Source organism: Lytechinus pictus, chromosome 8 (assembly GCF_037042905.1).
Source record: "Lytechinus pictus isolate F3 Inbred chromosome 8, Lp3.0, whole genome shotgun sequence".
Classification (NCBI taxonomy): Eukaryota; Metazoa; Echinodermata; class Echinoidea; order Temnopleuroida; family Toxopneustidae; genus Lytechinus; species Lytechinus pictus.
Genome location: NC_087252.1, coordinates 38,131,136 through 38,155,685, shown reverse-complemented (window position 1 = coordinate 38,155,685; position 24,550 = coordinate 38,131,136). Strand labels below are relative to the sequence as shown.

Sequence of the window (24,550 nt, the reverse complement as noted above, 5' to 3'; positions counted from 1 at the left end):
CTCCCTGGAACCAGCCGAATATAGTTTGTTGGTTCAGTTTAGTGGTTTCTCGCTATGAAAAGGGTCACATGGATACAATGATTCTCATACGGTCACGCGCCCGTACTCTGAACTCTATCCGTGGTCTAAAGTTGTCGCTAAACTATGAAAAGTCTAATGCGATATCACTATTAAAAATTACATGATCATTTTATCGTCACAATCATGTAGCATTCAAATAATTAATGATTTCTTTGTATGATGATTGCAACAGTTTTTATTCTTCATTAAACCATGGAACGAATCCCAATAAGCACAAGAAGCATTAATGTTTGAAGTTCAATATTATTTTACACTCATATAGCCCCAATAGAATTAGCACAAACTTAGAATATAGGTAATAAATATATGAAAATTCCTGCCAAATAATCATTAACAATGATAATATAGGGCCTAATTATGTAATCGTTAAGAATAAATTAAAAAAAATATCATCAGACTCTTGATATATAACATTAGTGAACAGAATAAAGCTTTGGAAAAAGTAGGCCTATATTACGTTCGGAACACAGATTACAAATGAATACATCAGAAATAGAAATAACACCTAAATCGAAATATCTTGTCCCGTGATGACTGAAATTAAGTGGCCCGTTTTATGAATTTGGGTTTAAATTTAACCCCGGTTTAAAGTGGTTGTTTAACTATGGAGAGCCAATCGGGGCACACATCTCTAACAGTACACATCCAATTTATTGACTCATATGACACCCAAATTGTTCATAATTGTCTGGGAATGAAGTATTTTGAAGTATTTTTCTTCATAATGAAAGCAAAATAGTAAACGTAAAAAAATATATACATTAGAAACATAATTTTTGAATTTCTGGCTCCCCATAATTTTAGCACAGAGTTTATAGACCGCGGTCTAAGTTAAACCTGACTTTAGAAAACGGGCCAATACGTTTAAGATATACCCTGTTTGTCTTCTTGAGAACTTATAGCACCACAACTCCCACAGCTTGAGACCTACCCCCATAACATTCTTTCACTCAATATTAATTCTACGGTCGCACAAACAAAACCGACTTCAAACCGACCTGTCATTGGAAGTATTTTAAAGGCTTTTGTCGGTCGAGAATCTGTTTCGCTTGCGTAAGGCCTCCGTAGTCATCATAGTTACATGGACCGTTCCAGGCGCAGATCCAGCCGGATGAGATGCAAGGGTTTTGAGAGACCGACTAAATTGTGCAAAGACAATAGGGACCCTAACATGCATGGTATTGTGTCTATTCCACCTGGATCCGCGCATAGACCGTTCTCACACTAGCGCTATTGAAATGAATGACTAGTTAGATTTAAAACCTGAATTACTACTACCATGGTTACGCATTAATGGTATGAACAGCATTTTCATTGAACGTGTCTCTTGTGAACATTCGCCATACGATCCTGCGAAATGAAGAATTCATTAGGAGATAGATAAGAGCGTTCCAGAAACTGTTGCTGATTACGAATATGAGAAGAATGTTCCTCGCAATGCAAGGCATTTCTTTGCCTAAAGCAGCGCTTGTGAAATTCACCGATACCTGCGCTCCCCATGTAATGTAGAACGCGCCAGTAACAGCGAAGATAGTCCGGATGTCCTTGTTCCCGCTACGCTGATGCCCACCAGATTCCGTGTCTCCTGCTTTACTTCGTTCGCTAGTACAAGACGTAGCGGCGATGCGGCGTCGGTGCTTCCTCGCCAGAATAACGAGGACAGTATTGCAAAAGGTCGTTACCCCGGCTGATGTGAGAATTAGAGCGAAGTAGATAACAAGGATGGGATTTGTGGCGATGTCTACAGATGCGAATTTCAAATCGCTGAATCCTGCGATAATCTTATGAGCTAGGCTTGCAGACGAGTTCATGGTGCCAACGAACATTCCGAAGACGATCAGCATGATCATTCGTCGCTTCGTGACGATTGCGTGATACCGCAACGGTCGTGTCACAGCAAGATACCGATCTATACTAACGCAAGCAAGGATCATGATGGATTGATTAAAGAGCGTTGAGCATCCGATGACCCCAATTATGGAGAACGTCCTCGTCTTGGAGATGGACAACCCCGAAAAGCGGATAGAATGGAAAGTGCAGCAGAAGAGACCCACAAAGAAGTCTACGACTGCTACTGCTTGAAAGCACAATCTGGTGTTGTCGTTAAAGCATTGTTGTGTGTGAGCAAGAGCGACGAGGTTGACGATATTGGAGAAGACCGTTATCATACCACATAGGATGAACAGAACAGTGAACGCAACTGAAGGAGCACAGGAATCAACTGTGCCTTCGGTCAGTGTCGTAGGGTAGGTAGTCATGTCGGTGACACACCGGAAACACGCAATTGTTGATAAGTCCATGGTTGGATGCTATATTGGAACACCGGTAGATGTACTCAGGAATGGCATATGGGAAAGTGCCTGTATAATACAAAAATTGGTAAGCTCAGTCTTTAAAGGTACTGTTAGTTGATACACTGTCTTGTTTGGCCTCTACAATCGGAGAACACTGGTAAAGAGAACGTGTCGGATGTCGATGCTAATTATCGTAGATCTGCCGTTGCAACGCTCTGAGAATGGATGATACCCAACGGATGACTCTCTAGATGATCAATTCTGAAGTACGAGAGAGATAGAGAGGTCAATTAAAAACAACACAAGTTCATTAACAAATAGCATTTCCAAAACTAATGAACAGACGTTTGAGCGTTCGGTAATATTTTTCAAGCACAATAGAAACACGCCTTCTTGATGAAATCTAAGGTTTCATTGATAGCAGATATAATAATAACAACACACTACGGCAATTCTTAAAAAGCTTAAAGATGGTATTTTAATCTGCGTTTTCTATAGAAATATGAAGAGTCTGTACAAGGATATTTATAGATAACCACTTCAAAAAAATCTTTGGAAATGAGCAGAAAAATGTAAATTGAGGTAGGGATCTGATATTTCCCCAATCTGACGTATGGTTGTGAAAGTCAAAGCGAAATTGAAAATTAAATGAACATATTTCTCTTGGTAGAAAATTACAGACAAAATATACGTGCTTATTAGGTTACCTTGATTGTTGGGAAATTTCCCGTCACTGCCTTCATCTTTCGACAGTAGTCCCCACATAATCCTTTTATTCGGACTGGAGAAACGTTCTTATTTCTGGGCTATAAATATATGCAGGCGAAGATGAATACCTATTTTAGGAATACTGCATTATTTTAAATGACTTTAGAAGGAATATTTGAAAAATAACTAAACGTAGTCAATAGAGAATAGTTACTCCAACGTACAAAGTGACGTGAATGAGTGCCAAATACAACATTAGTAGTGCTAACTTAGATACAGATATTATATGTTTCGAAATTTGATAAAAAAAAAAAAACATGATTGCACCGAGAGCGACAATTTTGGCTATATCTTATGGATGTTCAAAATAAGTGGGGTTTTTTTTTGGCGGGGGGGGGGGGGGGGATGCTATTTCTTAAGATTGATCGATGTCAATTATATTAAAATTCGGAAATAATTAACTTTCAAAATATAAAATACGAAAACGTAGACTTTCTTATGTCCATCTTTTATTATATTATTTGTTTATTTTATTTATTTATTTATTATTTATCTATTAATTTATTATTTATTATTTATTATTATTATTATTATTATTATTATTTTTTTTTTTTTTGGGGGGGGGGATTTCAACAAACTACCAATGACCGTGAATTTGGGTTCGTCCCCTCCCACCACTTGCTCCCACTCCCTTCTCTTCTTGTCTCCCTTATCTCTCACCCGCACACCAACACTTCCTCTCACTTTCTTCTATTAAAGAAGAATGAAACCCTTGAAACTAGCTGAATCCATATCAAAGAGAAAAATCAAAGAAACATATTGTTGAAAGTTTGAGGAAGATTGAATGAATAATAAGAAAGTTATGAGCATTTGAATATTGAGATCACTAGTGCCATGTAGATCCTCCCATCGGCAATGCGACCAAGATCTGTGATATCACACACGTACAACTCCCTCATCACTTTAGTACTTATTTCACTTATATTCTCATTTTTTATAGAGTCTATCACAAGGTTAGGTGTTTTCTTTATGAGATGACAAGTACAGAGGTTTCACAACATTATATCATTGATGAATCGTTTGTCATATGATTAGAATGAGCAAAAAGAGATGTTTTGGGGTATATTTTCAGTGTCCGAATGGGAGAGTTGTACGTGTGTGACATCACAGATCTTGGTCGCATTGCCAATGGGATGATCTCCATAGCATTAGTGATCTCGACATTCAAATGCTCATAACTCTTTTATTGCTAGTCCTATTTTACTCAAACTTTTGTTGATCTTATTCTTTGATTTTTCTGCTTTCACAAAAGCTAACTTGCTCCAAGAGTTTCATTCTCCTTTAAGGTAATGCACAGGGGAGGGGTCAATTGTTTGTAAACTCGCCAATAACTTGCTTTGAGGTTAGATTCATGCCATCTAATTTTGACATCTGCGTGAAATGTTAATCCAATATTTCATATATCTTTATTACAACGATTATACATTTCTGTGCATTGTCATTTCCAATTTACATGTTTTTTTCTACATAACATAAACAAAAACATCAAAAAATCATAATTTTTTGTTTGTAAGTATCTTGTAGTTTTTCAGTATCATTGGACAACTGCTATGTGTCTTGGTGCCCCATTCACATCGAGGATGCTGCAACTGAAAATAATCGATACCACCTTATCCATCAGTAAAATCCGTTCGTTTAAATATCGTTCTGTCGTTTCATTATCGCAATATGGAGGAATGGTCTTTGTTGGTATTCGGAAGAATTATGGCGTTGGTATACATGTAGAACTATTATGTTTAAAAGGAAAATCAAGCAGAATTCCCGTGGGTGTGTTACTTTAGCTTGCATGCCATTTAAATCAACAGATATTTCTTCAACCGGGTAATTAGGTCGGTCTGAAAATATCTACCATAGAATTTGCTATGAACTACACTCTTCCTTTAGCGATGCCATAAACCTGATTAAGTAGCACAATTCTTCATCAGTAAGAAAGAGTGTTATTGAGAAGAATTGTCTATTCAATTGCCTTGGGTTTAGATAAATATCAAATTAAGGTCACTGATTTTAAAGGTTTTTTATAGGGATAGTTTCTTATCAGCGAAGGTTTTAAGAGTGAACATTTGAATTAGTGGTAAATGTTTTTTTTTTCTTAAACATGTAAAATGCTTGCAATTATTTTTGTGTAGTATCTTATTAAACAAAGCATAGTTAGAAAATGTATATTGAAAAAAATACTTAATTTTCTAAACACATAACTTTGATACAGACACGATACAAGATAAAGAAATCAGTCAATAGATTTTATGATTAAGCCGACTGGCGGACCCAGGGGGGGGGGGGCACATCCGGCCCGCCCCTTTGAAAGCGAGGACCCTTTTTCTTTCTTTTTTTTGGCTCGTCAAATTTTCAGTGGACGAAATTTCCTTATTTTGGGGTGATTTTTTTTTCTTTTGTTTTGCTTGTCAAATTTTCCTCGGGAAAATGTGCTCCCCCTTTGAAAATCACGGATCCGCCCCTGATTAAACCTTCCACCCCACAAGAAATACTGTAGCAAAATTCACACCGATATGAGTTTTGATAACATCAAAAGTTATTATAACAGACAAAGGCGTGACAACTAATTTTAAAATCTCAAACCAGAGAAAGAGAACACGATTGTCATGATTCTAGCAACAAAAATTGATATCGGCCATGTGGGTGAGGTTTTAGCATCACTATTTTGTGTACAATGCACAAATCTCTCATCTTATGAACCTAGGAATGAAAGTGACACCATTATAATAATCTCTTTTGAAAAAATATATATAAATAATTAAATTGTACTAAAATTTGAACAACCCACGAACGTTGAAAATTTTGGCTGAAGTTAATACCCCACCGTTTTATTTATCTCCATAAGTCTGTTTCTCCATAAGTCCTTTTTCATATAAATTTAAAGAGTTGTATATTACATTAACTGGCACACAATTAATTGCTTTCGTCGGTGTTTTGGATCAAGAAACAAGATAAGAGCTTCTGAACCACGTCTCGAATGGGTAGTATTTATTTAAAATATCAGCGAATCCATCTCATTGATTCCAGTAGTTGCAGTAAACACTGATTTCATGAGAAAGTCTGTAAAACCAGGCTTAATTGTCAGTATATCATCGAGGATCTAGATCTGGTACAGTTACATAAACTGAACTTTGTGAAATCTTGAAATCTACGCTGAAAAATGTTCAGACTGAACTTCCCCAACACAGATAAGCGCACGTGGGACAGTGTATAATTATTGCTTTGAGCGTCGGGCCCGACGCTCTACCCGAATCCTGTGCTTATTTGCTGATTTCTCAGCAATTACACAATTTCTTCCAGAATCCTTTGGCACATGCGTTTTATTTATACAAACAGACACTTTGGTGGTCATTTCATTGGATTCTTTATGAACTCATTTTGATATCGTTACCAAAACTAGCATTTACCTTTAAGCATTCTTGTAAATTTACATAATTCAGTACCATGATCTTGTCTTATTTACACTACTGTCCGATTACCTGGGCTGGCTGCGCATCATATTTGTTCGAAAAGATATATGTTATTAAAAAACGTGCAATTAAGGTAATGACACGGTTTTTTAGATTTAAACGAATTTAAATTTGATAACTAAATTTTATAACTATATGAACTTTATGAAACTCAGTAATTGTATGAATGTACAAATATATCAATTCAATTTCTACGTTTGCATGTTGTTTTTATACTTATTCTATATTTAATAGCAGTGTGCATAGTTGCATAAACAGAAATTCTACTGCGTTATGTGTTCCATTTGTTAGTTATTCATTTTCTAAATCTTAAATTCGTTATAAAGGGCCTAAATCATATGGAATAAGCTACCAGATACTTTAAAGTCATCTGCTGACATTCCCATCAATTAAACATAGATTGAAACAAAACCGACTGTCCACTTATGCTTGAAATATAATTGTTAATGCCTGTTTTACAGGGGTGGTTGATTTCTGGTGTTATTCGTGTACATGTATGTTGCTTGGTTTCTTGTTCTATTCTTTTGTATATGTACGATCATGTTTAAATACCGGAGTAAAAGTAGTCGGCTTTGACAGGTCAAAGGTCTTTCCTATTTCCTACATCAGCTACATTTTATTTTTATTTTTTTTACATTTCTACCATTTTCTTATTGCGTTATTGTAACTTAAGTTCTCTTGCTTTTTTGCTGTATCATTTCGTCCTTGCATATGTTATCGTACATTCTAAAGGATGTTAATGTTCTTTTTTATTATTATTAAAATGTGAAGTATAATTATGCTCACACCATTTTGTTATTTAATTCTGAATTATGATTATAATGTATACAAAATGGATTGTTTTGTATATTGCAAACAATGTAAATATTCTTGACGATGTATTATGAACTCAGAAACAAAAATAAAACAAGCAAACAAATAAATTAATTGAATTTAAATGTAGATTATCAAACCGAGGGTTTGTTGAAGCTCGATTCTTCAAGTGATTTGTTCACATATTAGTAAGTGTAATTATAAAATACTTAGTACTCACTGAAAATGCAGAAGCAGTTCACCAGGAACACCTACCATGACTGCAAATATGATCCCATTCACTGACGGCCTGGGCCCCGTCTTACAAAGAGTTATGATTGATCCAATCAATCACAACTATGGATGGCCAGCAACTTCAACATCTATTATGCATGTTTGTTCAAAATATTTTTTAACTATGATGTATTCTTGAAAGTTCACTGTGCTTCTCTTTGTTTACGAAGGATATTGTGCAAATTTCCAGTAGAACAATTATGACACTGATGGATTTCCATAGAGTTACGATTGATTGGATCAATCGTAGGTCTTTGTAAGACGGGGCCCAGATCACGCGTTGCAGCTTAATATAAAAAAATAGTCCGATGCCAATTAAAGTGACATGTATAGTATTGTAGTCCGACAGACAATATTTTAAAAATCATTCTAAGGGAAATCGTCGCTTTTTGGTGGATCAAGTCCAGACTGACAGGACATCGTACCATTTTGTGCCATTAGCTACAGGCATCGCCTAGCACGATGCGGCTAATAAGCGCTTTAACCTCATTAAAAGAAGTCGGAGCTATTTCTAAAGATTTACCAACGCCTACAATCATTGTTATGACGGAAAAACACAGTTTCCAAAGAAATGCATCGCCAGCCTTGTATTTTCCATTAGCGTTGAACGTACATCCTGTTATCAGAAATTAAAAAAAAAATGGACAAACGCATCTGATCAGCTCATCATTAAGCCTTAAATGAATACATTGCAATCTTGTAATATAAACATGACCAATGATGTTTTATCCTTCATTCTATCCTGCCTGGCAGTCATCTTGTCATTGCAGTCATCGAGTCGGGAATAAAAACCTGATTCGTAAAGACGAACACTCGAAAAAAAACCAGCATTTTCGTTTCTGTTTTTATCAATGAAAGTTTCAGACGGAAAATTACTGAACTAACACGCGTGATAATTTGGAATGTATTACAATGGCCAACAACAGCAACAAGACTGAAACGAATTCCTTCCATTCTATTGCTTCCATGTTTAACCTGATATTGTAAAAATAGGAAAGGGGAGAAAGACGGTTACGTTTGCTCATTTTCTGTTCAAGGTAGAAAAACAGCGTCAAGCTGTATGAAAATGAAAGGTTCTATTGCATTCCCCCTCCTAAGGAATACCGGTAAAAATATTGTGATAAGAAATGTGCATAATTGTACTGAAAAGAAGTCAAGGAATCTCTTTCAGTAAGCACTTTATTTGAATGAAGTTCACAAAGCTGGCTTAGATATTCAAAAAATAAAAAGATTAAGAAACGGGATGGAAAATAGAATGAAGAAAAGGGAAAAAGGGTAAGTGAGGGGAAAATATGCATTGACTAAATGGAATCACAGAACGAGAAGAGTGAAATTGAATAATGAAAATGAGATCAAAGATTTCAAATGAGAAGAAAATCGATAATAATGATAATGATGATGGAATGATGATTAAACAATAATGATGATTAGTAGTAGTAGTAGTAGTAGTGTTAGTAGTAGTATTAGTAGTAGTAGAAGAAGTGTCAGTAGTAGTGTCAGTAGTAGTAGTAGTAGTAGTAGTAGTAGTAGTAGTAGTAGTAGTAGTAGTAGTAGAAGTAATAGTACTAGTTGTAGTAGTAGTAGCGTTAGTAGTAGTAGTAGTAGTAGTAGTAGCAGTAGTGTTAGTAGTAGTAGTAGTAGTAGTAGTAGTAGTAGTAGTAGTAGTAGTAGTGATAGCAGTAGTAGTAGTATAAGTAGTAGTAGTAGTGTTAGTAGTAGTAGTAGTAGTAGTAGTAGAAGTAGAAGTAGTGTTAGTAGTAGTATGTAGCAGTAATAGTCGTATAAAAAATGATAATATTTAAGTATTTGTAGTAAACCTTCTGACGTGAATATCACAGTCATGACAGTGAAGTAGTTAAGGATTAATACAAAAATAAATTTATAAAAAAAAAAGGAAAAGCTTTTAGGGGAACAGCATTGAATAAATGTGTAAGGCGTTCATAGAGGCTATGGCCCCATACTAGAATGAAAGTGGATGTTGCCTACATTGTTCACCACAGCAGAAGTTATCAAAGGCGTCAATTTCTTCTTCTCACTTATTTTTTTGTATTTTACTTATCATTTTCTTCTGCATTCATATCATTTTGAATTTACATATTTTTCATTTTAAAAATGTGAGTTATTGATTACTGTTTAAGGAATCCTTAAAAAAAAAAACTCAACTAAAAATATCGTTCTAAACAAAATATGTAATCTACTATCAAATCATTATGATATTCACAGTTTGCGGGAAAATGTTGATCCTCATTAGCAGCTTGCTGGAAAAAACCCGGATAAAAATCCATTAAACTGTTTAATTATTTTACAAATCGGAATGGGAACGTCCTAAGTTTAGGAGCTGACGAGAATTTGCAAACATGTCGTTTGTCCAGAGTCAGGAAAGTTTTCGAAAAAAGACGTCTAAGTTTTTTTTTTTTCATGAAGAGCAGTTAATGAAAATAATCATGCTTACTTATATAGCGAGTTATCCCCATTTTTTTTATTTCAAAACATTCGTTTTTCTTTTTTCCATTTCTTAATTTCGCACCCCTCTTTATCACTTCAAATATCTGCTAAGAATTTTACATCGGTTAGTTAAGGACATACAATGCATTATCATAGAGTTATTAAAATGTCTAGATCTATATATATCACCAGACGTTAAAATTGTAATATAGAAGGAAAAATTAATATATTACGAAATAGATATTGATGACTGTTTCCATCTTTTTCTGACAGTGCTGCAAGTAAGAAATGTACAATATTGTAGTGGAGTGTGCAAGGTTTTTTCTATAGAGAGTGCAGTTATAAATTGCCATTTCGTACATAAAGGCAAAGATCGGATTTTAAATCACATTAAATTTGAATATTTGCCCCATTTCGATCGCAATTTTATTGCCATTGAGATATTAACCTACTTCAGTTTTCTTTGATGTCTCTCGATTTTTTTTTTTTCGAAACTGCACTTCATCTTTATATAGCACTATGAAAAGAAATCTGAACATTTTCGTTAACAGTAATGACCGTTAAAAACTACTTATTACAATTCTATGTAAACTGGCGCCGTATATTCATCAGAGTCCCGTGACACAATGGTTAACGATTAAAAGTACGCTTTATTTTTACGATTAATTGTACATTGTAGTCAATGCAATCAATTGTGGAGCATTGTGGCCCAGTGGATTAGTCTTCGGTCTTTGAAACAGAGGGTCGTGGGTTTCAAGCCATGCCGTAATTTCCTTCGGCAAGAAATTTATCCACACTGTGCTGCAATCGACCCCGGTGAGGTAAATGGGTACCTGGCAGGAATTTATTCCTTGAAATGCCACCGCGCTGTAAAAGACTGGGGGGGGGGGGGGCGAAAGCCTTGGTAATAATATCCAAGTGCATAGGGACGCATTTGGCAGCGGTATGCGCTATATAAGCAAGTTGGTATTATTATTATTATTGATAGTAAAAAAAAACGAAATTGTACTACGATGATATTCAAGCTTTGTGTTACTGGCCCCAAGATAGCGTGCAAAGATACAAAAGTTGAACTTGGCGTTTTTAACATTGGTGGGTGAAGTCTGGTTTTGAAGACTTTTTTTATTTTACATTTTGAGGGAAAGAAAGTAGAACGGTTCCATGCCATTTGCTCCGGCGACAATTGCTCCGCTGTAAATTCCACACACTATTGGAAACCTCAACTTCAACCATTATCACTATGCCCTATATTCTAAACCTAACCCTTAACCTATTAAACCCTATTGCAACCCCAACCCTATGTCGTAGACAGCATAAATCTCGGACAAATTTTCGCAGGAACAAATGTCGTGTAGAATATGTGTTGACTTAAAGATGAACGCCTTTGCTTGTTATTAAAATGGTATACAGTACTGCTATCAGGGAAAGCCGGAGGATCAAACGGGATTAAATGAAAATGAGTTTTCATCAATATTTCCATCTTCAATTTTTGAAATAGAAGATAATATTTTTTGGGGGAGGGGGTGTTAAGAAAAATAAATAAGTTAAGACGCAGCCATGAATACGGATTCAGACAGTACAGAAGCGGAGAGGTGGTTAATAAACCCCAGATATCATACAAATTATGGTGATATTATGCTTCTAATTCTCGTCATGTCAAAGGAAAATCCACTTCGGAAGGTTTTTTTTTTTCCAAGGAATTTGAAACCTGCTACCCCAAACCAACAATAATTCGCCAAAAGCCAACTTTGAGATTTCATGGAACTAAAAAAAAAATCGTTAGCTTTAAAATGATATACATGTATAATCAGAATTAATCGGCAATAACCCACAAAAGTACCTGACTAAACGTACGAGTAGGAGATCCGAAGAAAATGAGAAAATAAGGTTTGAAGTTTGGGTTCTTTTGGACCGATGAACAAGCATCGTTGTTTTGAGCTAAAGTACGTAAGTAGTATGAAATGCGCATCCTGTGTAATCTGTGGAGCGTTGTGGCCCAGTGGATTAGTCTCCGGACTTTGAAACAGAGGGTCGTGGGTTCGAATCCCAGCCATGGCGTAATTTCCTTCAGCAAGAAATTTATCCACATTGTGCTGCACTCGACCCAGGTGAGGTGAATGGGTACCCGGTAGGAAGAAATTCCTCGAATGCTCGAGCGCCCGATAAAGGTAGTCGTGCTAAAGCCGGGGTAATAATAGCAGGGCCCGCTGGGAGAACAGTTTTCGGAACTGAAGTGGCTACCCTGGGTAAATATGCCGCTATTATTATTATTATCTCATGTGAGACTTCAAAGCAGTCTGTAAGAAATGTGTCAAATAATTTATAGAATCCCATGTTTATTTAACTATACATTTTATGATATATCAATCAACCGAGCTAGCTCGGATGAAAACTTCAGTAGAGGAGAGATCGGATGGCACCTTGGGTCTGAATAGGAAGATTTGCTGGAATAGTACACACGAAGGAACAGCGTCCGTGTCCATGGTATTCGTGAGAGCTCTACTGAAAACACTGATCAAATCATCTGTAACTTAGCCACGGAAAAGCTTGGAATTGAACTAGATGTCAATGATATAGATCGTTCACACAGAGTTTCATCGGCTAGAAATGGAGAAAGGAAATAGCCCTGTCCAATCATCGTCAAATTTTGTTCGTATCGCACGAGATCAAAATTCATCAAAGCAATGATCAAGCTGAATGATATAGGTATTTTCATCAACGAAGACCTGTCAAAAACCAACCAGAGCATCTTCTACAATGTACGCCATCACAAGAAGGTCATGCGAGCCTGGACTGCTGATGGAAGGATTTTTGCTGGTGTCAAGAACTCAGGAGGTCAAATCACAAATGAAATGATCACGTGTGTTGAGGATCTTGGGAAATTGTCAAATGACATAATGAATAACTTAACAGCATGTTAGCTTTTTTCTTATTGTTATCTTTTTGTCTCCGTCTTCCTCTTTTCTTCTTCTTCTTTTTCTCCTTCTCCATCTTCTTCTTCTTTCTTTCTTTTCCTCCTTTTTCTCCTTCTTCTTCTTCTTTCTCTTCTCCTTCTTCTTCCTCATCATCTTTGGAAGGCAATAATAATAATAATAGTGTGTATTTAAGATATTCTAAAACCTGGCAGCTTAATGTTTTCTTTGTATTTGTATGTGTATCTAAATCGGTAGAGTCAGATTTTTACATTTTAGCTGTGTATATTGTATTGCTGTTTGTGTAGTGCACATCTTTGTCTTTATCTGTCTTGAGTCTGTTTCAAAGTTTTGATAATGATTCTGTAAATACTCTGTTATCGATTTTAACTCCAGCAAATAGTAACAGCTGTAATCAATCATAGCTTACACCTAATGATTTTAATGTGAATTTGAACCGGAACTTTAGTGATACTGTTTTAAAAGATTTATTCTCATGTATGCACATTAAGTGTAGAAGTTTAGTAGGAACTTATGACAATGTAATATCATATTTAAGCTGCTTGGACTTGAAATTCCCAGTCATTGGCTTATCTGAAACCTGGTTACAAGACAATGCTCTCACTGCAATATATAATTTTAATGGTTATACTTTTATTGTCTCGCCTGCATAGCAGATCGAGACTATAGGCGCCGCTTTTCCGACGGCGGCGCCATCAACATTGAAATCTTAACCAAGGTTAAGTTTTTGAAATGTCATCATAACTCATGACCTGGTTCATGAAGCTTGGACGTAAGGGTAATCAAGTATTACTAAACATCCTGCCTGAGTTTCAGGTCACATGACTAAGGTCAAAGGTCATTTAGGGTCAATGAACTTAGACCATGTTGGGGAATCAATATCGAAATCTTAACCAAGGTTAAGTTTTTGAAATGTTGTCTTAACTTCAAAAGTATAAAGACCTAATTCAAAATACTTAGACATAAGGGTAATAGTATATCACTGAATATCCTGCCTGAGTTTCAAGTCACATGATTAAGATCAAAGGTCACTTAGGGTCAACAAACTTTGGCCATGTTGGGGTTATTTGAAGAATTGTCATCATAACTTTTATATTTCATGGATCTAGTTCATGAAACTTTGACATTTAAGGGCAATCAAGTATCCTTGAACATCCTGTGCTAATTTCAGGCCACATGACTAAGGTTGAAGGTCATTTAGGGTCAACAAACTTTGGTAATGTTGGGGTATTTGTGGAATTGTCATCATAACTTAAAAAGTCTATGGATTTAGTTCATGAAACTTGGACATACAGCAGCAATGTATCCCTGAATACCCTGTGTGTGTTTCAGAAACATGGCCAAGGTCAAATTTCATTTAAAAGTCAATGAACTCTGGCCGTTCTGGGAGTATGTGTTGAATTGGCTTCATAACTTATGAAGTTTTTGGTACTTGCTCATAAGGGTAATCAAGTATGAATGATAGTTTTGCACAATCCTTAGGTCACATGATCATGGTCAAAGGTAATTTTGTTTCAATGGACATAATATTTTATCATCTTATTGATGTTTTCTTCTGTGAATAATTATTCATTAGCAGTTTTTCAAAGGAAGCACTGCTGCTATATCGAATTGCGTAATACAGGCGAGACTGCCAGAGGCGCTCCACTTGTTGGTCAAGGGAGAACGTGCAAAAGGGGAGGTGGCGTAGGCTTTTTTTATTAGAAATGACATTGAATATAAAAGTCGGCCAGACTTAAGTGTGAAAGAATTACATATAGAAGCAATATTATTGAAGTGAGTATGTGTAATAATGTATTTGTTCTTGTCACGGTCTACAGGCCACCTGGACAATATGTTGATATGTTTTAAATTCACTTAAAACAGTATCTGAAACGTTGTGCAATGAAAAGAAAACTATTATTTGTTGGGCGATTTTAATATAGATTTGTTAACATGGTTAAGTTTTAATAAGTTAACTATGTAAATACATTTATTGACACTGTTCTGTCATACTTTTTACATCCATTAATTTTTAAACCCACTCGTGTTACAGGACGATCTGCCACAGTTTTAGATAACATAATAACAAACGATAATGATCATCATTTTATCTGGTCTAATGCTGTCGGATGTAAGTGACCACTTTCCAATTTTTTCCATCAGTAATCTACATGTTAAAACCAGTGAATGTGTAAACAGCAATATAAGGGACTATAGTGAAAAAAATGTTATTCGATTCAGTCAAGCTCTCCAGCACGTCTCATGGGTATATGATGATTCTAGTCCTTGTGTCAGTTATGATATTTTTTTTTATCCTTTTTAAATATATATAATAATTGTTTTCCTGTAAAATCATGTAAGGCAAAAATTAATCAGAAATACTAACCATGGATTACCAAGGAATTGCATAAACTTTGTAAAAAGAAATATAAAATGCATTTTAATACCTAAAAAATCCTACTGAATATAGAAAGAGTGTTAATAAAACCATAAGAAATAAGGTGACAAATATGATAAAATTTGCAAAATTATCTTACTACAAACGTAAGTTTCAAACTGCTACTGGTAATTCACGTCATACATGGAAAATAATTAATAAAGCACTAGGTCAGCAAAATAAACGAACAGTCATCAAGTCACTTTAAAATGATAATGAGGAAGTTACAGATACTATCGAAATGAGTGCATGTTTTAATACGTATTTTGTCAATATAAGTCCAAACCTTGTTTCTAAACTGGGACAGTTCAATAATAGTGTTGATGTTTTGGATTATGTAAAAAAGAACGACAAAACTTTATTTTGTTAGCCTATTACACCAAAAGAGATTATAGAAATTGTCAGTGGGTTTAACATTAACACAAGTCCTAGATATGATGAAATAACAATCAAAATTATTAAGAGAGTTGTTCATATTATTTGCATACCACTCAGGGAGTCTTCTCAGATCAACTTAAAATAGCCAAGGTTGTACCTGTGTTTAAGAATGGAGCCCATGAAATTAAAAAAACTATCGTCCAATTTCTGTTTTACCAATTTTCTCTAAGGTTTTTGAAAGATGTATATACAACCGTTTATTAAATTTTATTTCTGAGTGCAATATTTTAAATTACAATCAATATGTCTTTAGGAAAAATCACTCCACTGCTTCAGCATTAATAGATTTTATTTACAAGGTAGTAAATGCTCTTGATATTAAGGAAACAATGATAGGTCTTTTCCTTGACCTGAGCAAAGATTTTGATACGTTGGATCACATAATAATATTACGTAAATAGTTTCCTTACGGAATTCGTGGAAATGATCTTAAGTTATTTGAAAGTTATCTTTGTAATCGTAAACAGTATGTCACTCTTGCCAACAAAAATCTTCACTTCAACAAATCACTTGTGGGGTTCCCCCAGGGTCAATTTTAGGACCACTTCTATTCAGTCTATATATCAATGTCTTGACTAACGTATCAAGTGTTATCAAATTTATTTTATTTGCAGATGACACCAGCATGTTCATGTCCCATGAAAATCATGATTTTTTACCAAATGTATTCAGTAATGAACTACACAACATATCCAACTGGTTCCTAATAAACAAGTTAACTTTGAATATCTCCAAAACACATCTTATGATTTTTTTCAAATTAAAAAAGAAATAATATTGATTTAAATATTCAATAAAACATCATTTAGATTCAAGAGGTGTCTTCGTTAATATTCTTAGGTGTAACTGTTGATAATAAGCTTACTTGGGGTGAACATGTTGGTGTCATCTGTAATAAGATTGCAAAAAAATGTTGGTGTATTATACAAATTATGCAGCTTTCCTAGAGAGATTTTAATTCTTTTATACATGTATAATACTTTGATTTTGCGAGCCAAAGTTACAATAAACCATCTAAGAATTGGCAACTCTTTAATCAAGCCTTCTGATCAAGTGAGAAACCTTGGAGTAGTGTTTGATTCCTCACTTACAATGGAGCAGCATGTCACAGGCACTTCCAAGGCTGCCTGTATATCTATCCGTAATCTTGGAAGGATCCGCAAGCATGTAACTAAGAAAGTTGCTGAACTCCTTGTTCATGCCTTTGTAACAACCCGACTGGACATTTGCAACTAAATTTTGACTGGTTTGACTCAACATCAACTGCACAGACTTCAGCGTCTGCAGAACATGGCCGCACGTCTTGTATCCCTTCAAAGAAAGAGAGTCCACATTACTCCAATTCTGCGTGACCTACATTGGCTGCCTGTCAACCAGAGAATATCCTATAAACTTGGGGTCCTCGTATTTAAAGCGCTTAACGATAAATCTCCACCCTACATATCAGAGCTCTTATCTCAGCATAGACCAACACGCAGTCTCAGATCAGCAGATCAAGCATTGCTGACAGAATCTCTCAGCCACACAACTTGGGGTGACAGAGCCTTCTACATCTCTGGACCAAAGCTGTGGAATAGCCTTCCTCAATTTATCAGGAGAGCAGAGACCCAATCAACTTTTGAGTCTTACCTGAAGACTTTTCTGTTCCCCACTCCAACATTATTGCAAGAATAACTCAATTGTAGCATTACTAGGACAGTACTTGAACTGAATGATGATCCTAAGCACTGTTTAAAGACATTGAAATTTGTGAGATATTTCCTATTTTTGAGCAAGCGCCATGAGCGCCCAGCTGAGGCGGATACCGGCGCTATACAAGAACCCATCATCATCATCATTTTACCTTATTTAAATTATTGCAACCCAGTCTGGGGAAATTCTTTCATATGTCATATCAACAGATTATTCCTTTTACAAAAAAGAGCAACACGAATAATAAATAATGCCCTATACATGTTCCTTGCCCATACTCAACCAATATTTTGTCATTTAAGAGTACTAGAACTTGAAGATAATAAGTTTAATATTGCAATTTTCATGTACTCTCGCCATTATAATGTTTTACCGAAGACACTGTTGCAATATTTATGTGCAAATAGTTCCATACACATGCATATGACTAGGAATGCATCAAACGTTCACTTGCCATTTTTTTTAACCTCTTTGTATAAACAATCAATATTTTATCAGGGTCCTGTCAATTGGAATTCCATTCCTTGCCAAATTCGTAACAGTAAATCTCTAAATGTTTTCCAAAAGAAATATAAAACTTTTTTACTGGATAATTATCATTTGCATTAATATTGTAGGCTCTTATATATTGTATCGTAGTTTTGTTTTTGTCTAGGGTCTGTACGGTATTTTGTTTTCCTAATCTTTAGTATAATTATGTTATTTCAGTTTATTTCATTAAGTATCTTTGGTTGGCGTTTATGAGGCTCGTCCTTTCTTGCCACTACCCTCACTCATGTTAACTGGATTTTATTATATATTCATGTCATCTATCTTATCTGTTTATATGTCTGTACTTTGTTGATTTCTTTTTATGAATAAAAATAAATACGAATTGAATTGAATTATTAACCGGGCTGCTAAGGCGCTCAAGTATTCGGGGGAAAAAATCCTACCGGGCACCCGTTCACCTCACCTGGGTGGAGTGCAGTACAATGTAGGTAAATATCTTGCTGGCAAGGAATCGAACCCACGTCGCTCAGCTTTATACGAGAGTCATAACCGCTAGACTACGACGCCCCAGATAGTTGATATATTGACAATTCATAACGCATATATAACGCAACACTTTGTATGTCTATAAGAATTACACAAATCTTGTCATTTCCATTCGAAATTCGAATTTCTGTCGTATATTCTCTGTGATGGCACTCACTGGCCGATCCAGGGGGGGGGGGGCACAGCCGGCCGGTGCCCCCTCCCCCATCTATGAGAGGCACAATTAAAATGTGTAATGTAAAAATTCCGTTAAAACAAAAGTGTGCCCCCTTGTTGGAAAGTGAAGATCTTTTTTCTTTTTTTTTTTGCTTGTCAATTTTTTTCCTGGACGAAATACCCCTAATTTTTTGTTACCCCCTTTTTTGCTTGCCAAATTTTTCTTCGGGAAAATGTGCCCCCCCCCCCCATTAGGAAAAATCCTGGATCCACCCCTGATGTCACTCTAATTATGTTAAATAACTGCGAAACGGCTCTCACCATTAGAACTGTTGATAAATACGGAACTCCTTCATACTACTGCAGGGACATTTCATAATGTTATCTGATGAAGAAGGAAAATAATGGGGGCAGAATAAATATAGTCTAATATTTATAAAGGAATTATATTTACCGAATTCCCGCCGGTTTTAACTGACAACACGATAATCCTCTTATCATTATAGATATCCTTGAGTAGTGGGAGGAACTACCTACAAGATACCAATTGAAATATCCTCAGGGGAAAAGGTCAATGCAGCATATCGTATAAATGAGAGAAAAAACGAACCCTTTGTCGGAGATTTTGCAATTATTGAATATGTTTTTACTATAAATTCGATACTTATGGTATAAACGGAATCTCATCTTTCATTTCAAACCAACCGCTTAGCAAATCAGTGACGCATGGCAGTTTACAAACAATTAATATTGAAGCATATCAGAAACGAATTGGGCAGAAACGTACGTATGGATCTAAATCTACCCTCATTTCAGGAACCAGTGAGGGAAGCTTAGCAAAGAATACAAAAGAAATGCTAATGAACCAATATTGTCGAATAAGCACTGTCCTCGTATCAGGAACCAATCTTGTCCAATATTTCTTCGCAACCTGATTTTGACATTGAAAACAATCGCATTTCTCATTAAAGTGATTGGTTAACATTGGCTTGACTTTTAAAAAAATCTGAGCTAGAAGGTCACACTTGTCACCTGTGTCTGTGATATGTTACAAAAATGAAGCCCATAAAATATTGCGTTCGAAAACAATTATTTAGTGCTTCAAAAATTGAAATATAAAGTGACCGAAAACACCATCTTAATTTCATCCCATACACTTATGTGTACTATTTAGGCGTCTATAAGACGCCTATTTACAAAATCGGGGTTTGCCTTGTAGTTCTAGCTTTTCTTTCTCAATAATGGTTGTTTTCAGGGTTTATTCGTTCTAATACATGAACTTGTACACATGTTTCATCTTGGTTTGAGAATTTTTTTAATCGGCTGCTCACAAAGTTAAACAATATCTTTAATGTGTCAAGCATGTCAAGTGTTCGTCTCATATTAGGTATCAAAGCGTAGATAAATAATCTATGATGATGTAAATGAAATATCCACATTCATTTGCTCTTGAAAAAGGGACATGGGAATCCTGGGGCGTATTCTAAACATTTTATTTTCTCCATATTTTTTTTTCTCAGAGATATGACAGAATCCGTAATCTGGTGGCCGTGGGTACGGTCTCATTACTTATGTCATAAAAATTGTCACGAATGTTGTCTCTTCTCTTTAGCGCTCATCAAAAATACGCGGTTCTTAACCCTTTGCGTGCGGGCCCGCGAAACCGAATACCTCTCCCTGCGGCGGAGCCGTTTTTGTACATTGCTGGTATTTGGATCTGTGGCGGTGTTTTCCTAATCTATTGCTAATTGCGCCAAACAGAAGTATTTTCAGGATTTTTAGTAAATGTAAAGATGAAAGATCAGACATTTTTCTTTCTAGAATTAAAGGTCTCGCTTCTCAAATCAACAGAATAGTTAAGAAATTTACGAGGAAAAAGTCGTGTTATTTTGTCAAATCTTCGCTTTTTCCCAAGTCAATAGGCACTGTGTACAAAAATGCGTAAGGGCAATCAGCACGCGCGGACAAGTCGGGTTCGATCGATACCGCTTTGTTGTCTGCTCTAGTGCTTTTTTCATTGCCTATTGTCACGCTATACTCATGAATGGTCTCGTTAACACCTTGTATTCAGATCATTTGCAAAGTGTATAATTACGACGATAATCCGTTTTGGGTGAAATAACAGCATACCAAATACCTTTATTTTCCAGAATGAATAAAAAATTGTGAATATATTCCTTTGCAAGTACGATGATGATGCTGCGCAAAGAAAGTCCGAAACTATATTGTGATTTTTGGCTTCTGGGCTTCAAGACGGTGGCCTCAATGTTTCACTAAAAATCGCCCTTGGTTTCTTCTTTTCATAAATTACAGTTTGTAATAAAAAATAATTTTGTTCCTGAAGATTGCATACCAGTGTTCGATTTGTTTTCCTGTTGCAATTTCAAAGAGCGAAGGGGGTAAATGTGACTCAAATCATACCTCCCAAGTGAGTCCCAACGCTCTCCTCTCCAATCGTTCTACGTTTCATTTTTCTATCTCCCGTTTCCCTCCAAAATAACCATGCTACCGATTACTGTTCGTCACAATGAGAGAAAGTAAATTAATATTATCTATTGAAATTGTAGCATAAACTTTTAGTTCATTGTTAGTTTTAGCGTTTGAACTGATTATGCTTTTGTCGAATTTTCAGTGCAAAAATTTTCACATGGGAGAGAAAGAGAGAATGAGATGAAGAGCTTCCAAAAGCTAACATGAAAAATTCATTCTATAAAATGACGTGAATTACAAATTGAGGTGGGGGACTAGTATTCTATAATTCTTTATAAGTAAATATTTATGCAATAGCAAAAGCGCACATTATGGTTTACATTATACCCTTTTGGTCTATTTCCTCTTTTTTCCCTTCCATCCTCTCTGTCGTTTTATCATTCTCCTATGTATCTCGATTTGCATTTTCTATTCTTTTTTTAAATCTCACTTGCATCTTCTTCCATCCCTATGTGTATCATCACCCAGGGGAAAATTGTATTTTTTGTGAAGAAAGCACTGTCATGCTCAAGAAAATGTTCTTGGCATGTCTTAAGCGCCTGCATGTTTTAAATAAGTAAACATTTACTTTTTTTATTGTTACTGTCGTAATATGAAAAGCAGTATTCCTAAGAGCTTTTTGTATCGCTAAGTAAGAGAAGCATTTACTAGGTCATCCTGACGAAATACACTAATCTTCCTTCTATTCAGGGCGTTGGCTATTTGTCCCCTGCTCTTTTTTATAAGGAATTTGTTTGAGCGTCCGCCATGACTTTCTTTTGTTCATTTTTAAAAGAGCAGAGGATAAACGGTGTTCTTAATTCCTTTATTTTCTGTTTGTTTCCTTTGAAATAGAAGACAAAAATAAGAGCAATATCGGATGAAAGAACGAAAGAAAGTGGGGGGGGGGGGTCAAAAGTTTTCCAGGGGCCCGTTATATATCAAATTTGTTTACAAATTTTCAATAACACTTGAAACCTACTGAAATCATTCTATTTGACTGGCGTATGGTAAATTTGTTTAAATATTATTGCGCATTTTTCAATATAAAATGTGCATGAATGTATTTATAAAACGATACCAATTAAGTATTTCCTCGTTTTCCCTTTCTCTGGTTTCTAACCTGTAACTGAATGTATTATCCACGGCTTTCAGTCCCTTATATCTATCGTCTTTCTACATCCCCTCCCTTCTACACCTTTTTTCTCTGAGTTCTTCTCATTAAAATTATATCTGTATCGTCTTCTTTCTTCCCGATTTGGATTACGAGGTATATACCCGCCCCATCCCCTCAATCCTATCTGATTTTTCTTCTCAGTACCTGTCATTTTTACATTACATCTAACGTCCCCCCCCCTCTCTCTCTCTCTTCATCGGAAACGGTTCCGAGAGAATGCCTCGTTTTTGCCAACTTGTATTGATCGGAGATGGTTGCATTTGTTGGCCTCTCGTCCTATTGCATCGTGGTCATCATGTCGAAAATTTTGGGGGGTTTTCCCCCTGTTTTCAAATAATGTCCCGAAAAACCTTTTAAAATTACTATTGTAACTGTCATTTCACAATAAATTCTATATCATCTTCCATTTTCTATATTGATAACATGGGTAGATATCTTTTGCAAAAGACAATGATGATCATCATCATCTTCGTATAAAAATACACGACTAAACTATTTTTTGTGAACTTGGGGCTTAGGGTTATGGCAATTAAGACAGAGGCCTCAATCTTTCACTAAAAGTAATTTTCTTTTTTAGATTTTTTCATAAATTATATGTCTCGTTTAATTCGATTTCCCACGCAGATATTATAATAATAATAAAATAATTTTGTTCCTGAAGTTTGCGCATCGGTATTCGATTTGTAATATCCTGAAATTATTTCAAAGAGTTAAACGAATAAAAGTGACTAAAATTGTAAGTCTGAAATCATACCTCCCAACTCTCTTCTTGTCACTTTCTACGTTTCTTTCTTTATCTTACTATCACCTAAAAAAAGCCAAGCAATTACTGAAAGTAACAGAGAGTATTTTTTCTTGAATAAATTATAGCATCGGCAATCATAAGTGTTTTTTTTTATTTGTTCTTTCGTTTTGTTCGATTGTCTCCTTCGTTTTGTTATATTGTCTCCTTGATTTCACAACCGAAAATAAATCATTAAAGAAAAAACATTCACAATAGTTAGAATTCATTTTTGTCTCTATCGTTTTAATCGTTCAATCTAATAGTACAGAGGCGGCGGAGTTGGTAGGAAGTTTCAGTCCTCACCCCTTTCAGCAAACATGTACAAAAAATCCGAAGTCTATATAAATTTCTGATTTTTTTTCTCGGCCGGTCCACTCCCTCCCACATTCAGTAACGGAAACTATTTTTTTTCCCTCTATGAATCTTTTCTACCTCGCTATTCGCCGGTAAAAAAAAGGGAGAAAGAAATTGGCAAAATATAGGAAAATCAATAAACTTTGGGTCGGTATCAACATTTTTTTTTTTTTTTTTTTTTTTTTTTTTGGGGGGGGGGTGTAGGTTACACATGAATAAAAGTCTGTAGGATTGAGAGGGTTCTATCGGGTGACACGCCAGACAAACGTGTTTTCTTTATAGGGGGTGCCTTAGCGTAATTTCTCATCCTGTATCATTTATACCGTGTTTACACTTAATCGGCATTTGGTTCTGAACCAAATGCCGATGCAGAATCGGCATTTGGATTGCGTTTACACGTTGTTACAGCTCGCGGTTCAGAACCGCGAGCCGATTCAAATGCCGATTAAGTGTAAACACGGTATCTATTTCCTCCAAGTTCGCGCGTGGAAACTTTTAGCTCATTATTGGTTTCATCATTTGAAGTGATTATGTTTCCGTCAACTTTTCGATGCAAAAGTTTTTATCTGGGAAAGAAAAGGAAATAAGATGAAGAGCTTCTAAAACCTAACCTATTATAAATTAATTCTGTAAAATGATGTGAATTAACAAATTGTAATATTTTTAGCCGCTTCATCCCCGTCCTACAGCTCAACCCCTGCACCATAAAAAAAACGTTGCTATCCCTGTATAACATCTTCTTCCAAACATTTTGGTTTAGATGCAAACCATGGTAAGCGCCCCAAATGCGATTTTTTTTTGGTCGTAACGGGGGAAAAAAGGGGCCAGGACGGTCTTTATTCTTATCTTTTTCACCGCGTTACTCGCAATTAAAAACAGAAAATCGGAGAGAGGAGCTAGACAAACAAGCAATATATATTCGAGTGTAGGTCAGAACATTTCCATCAGGGGG

The 24,550-nt window shown here is 35.6% G+C and overlaps 1 protein-coding gene across 1 annotated transcript; it reads right to left on the bottom strand.

Annotated features, from left to right (window-relative positions):
- Positions 1–1,364: 1,364 nt before the first annotated feature.
- Positions 1,365–2,483, bottom strand: LOC129266663 (probable G-protein coupled receptor 21). The gene has a single exon (XM_054904498.2). It carries the CDS (start codon positions 2,379–2,381, stop codon positions 1,365–1,367), a length of 1,017 nt encoding a protein of 338 aa, XP_054760473.2. The 5' UTR covers positions 2,382–2,483.
- Between the last annotated feature and the right edge of the window lie 22,067 nt (positions 2,484–24,550).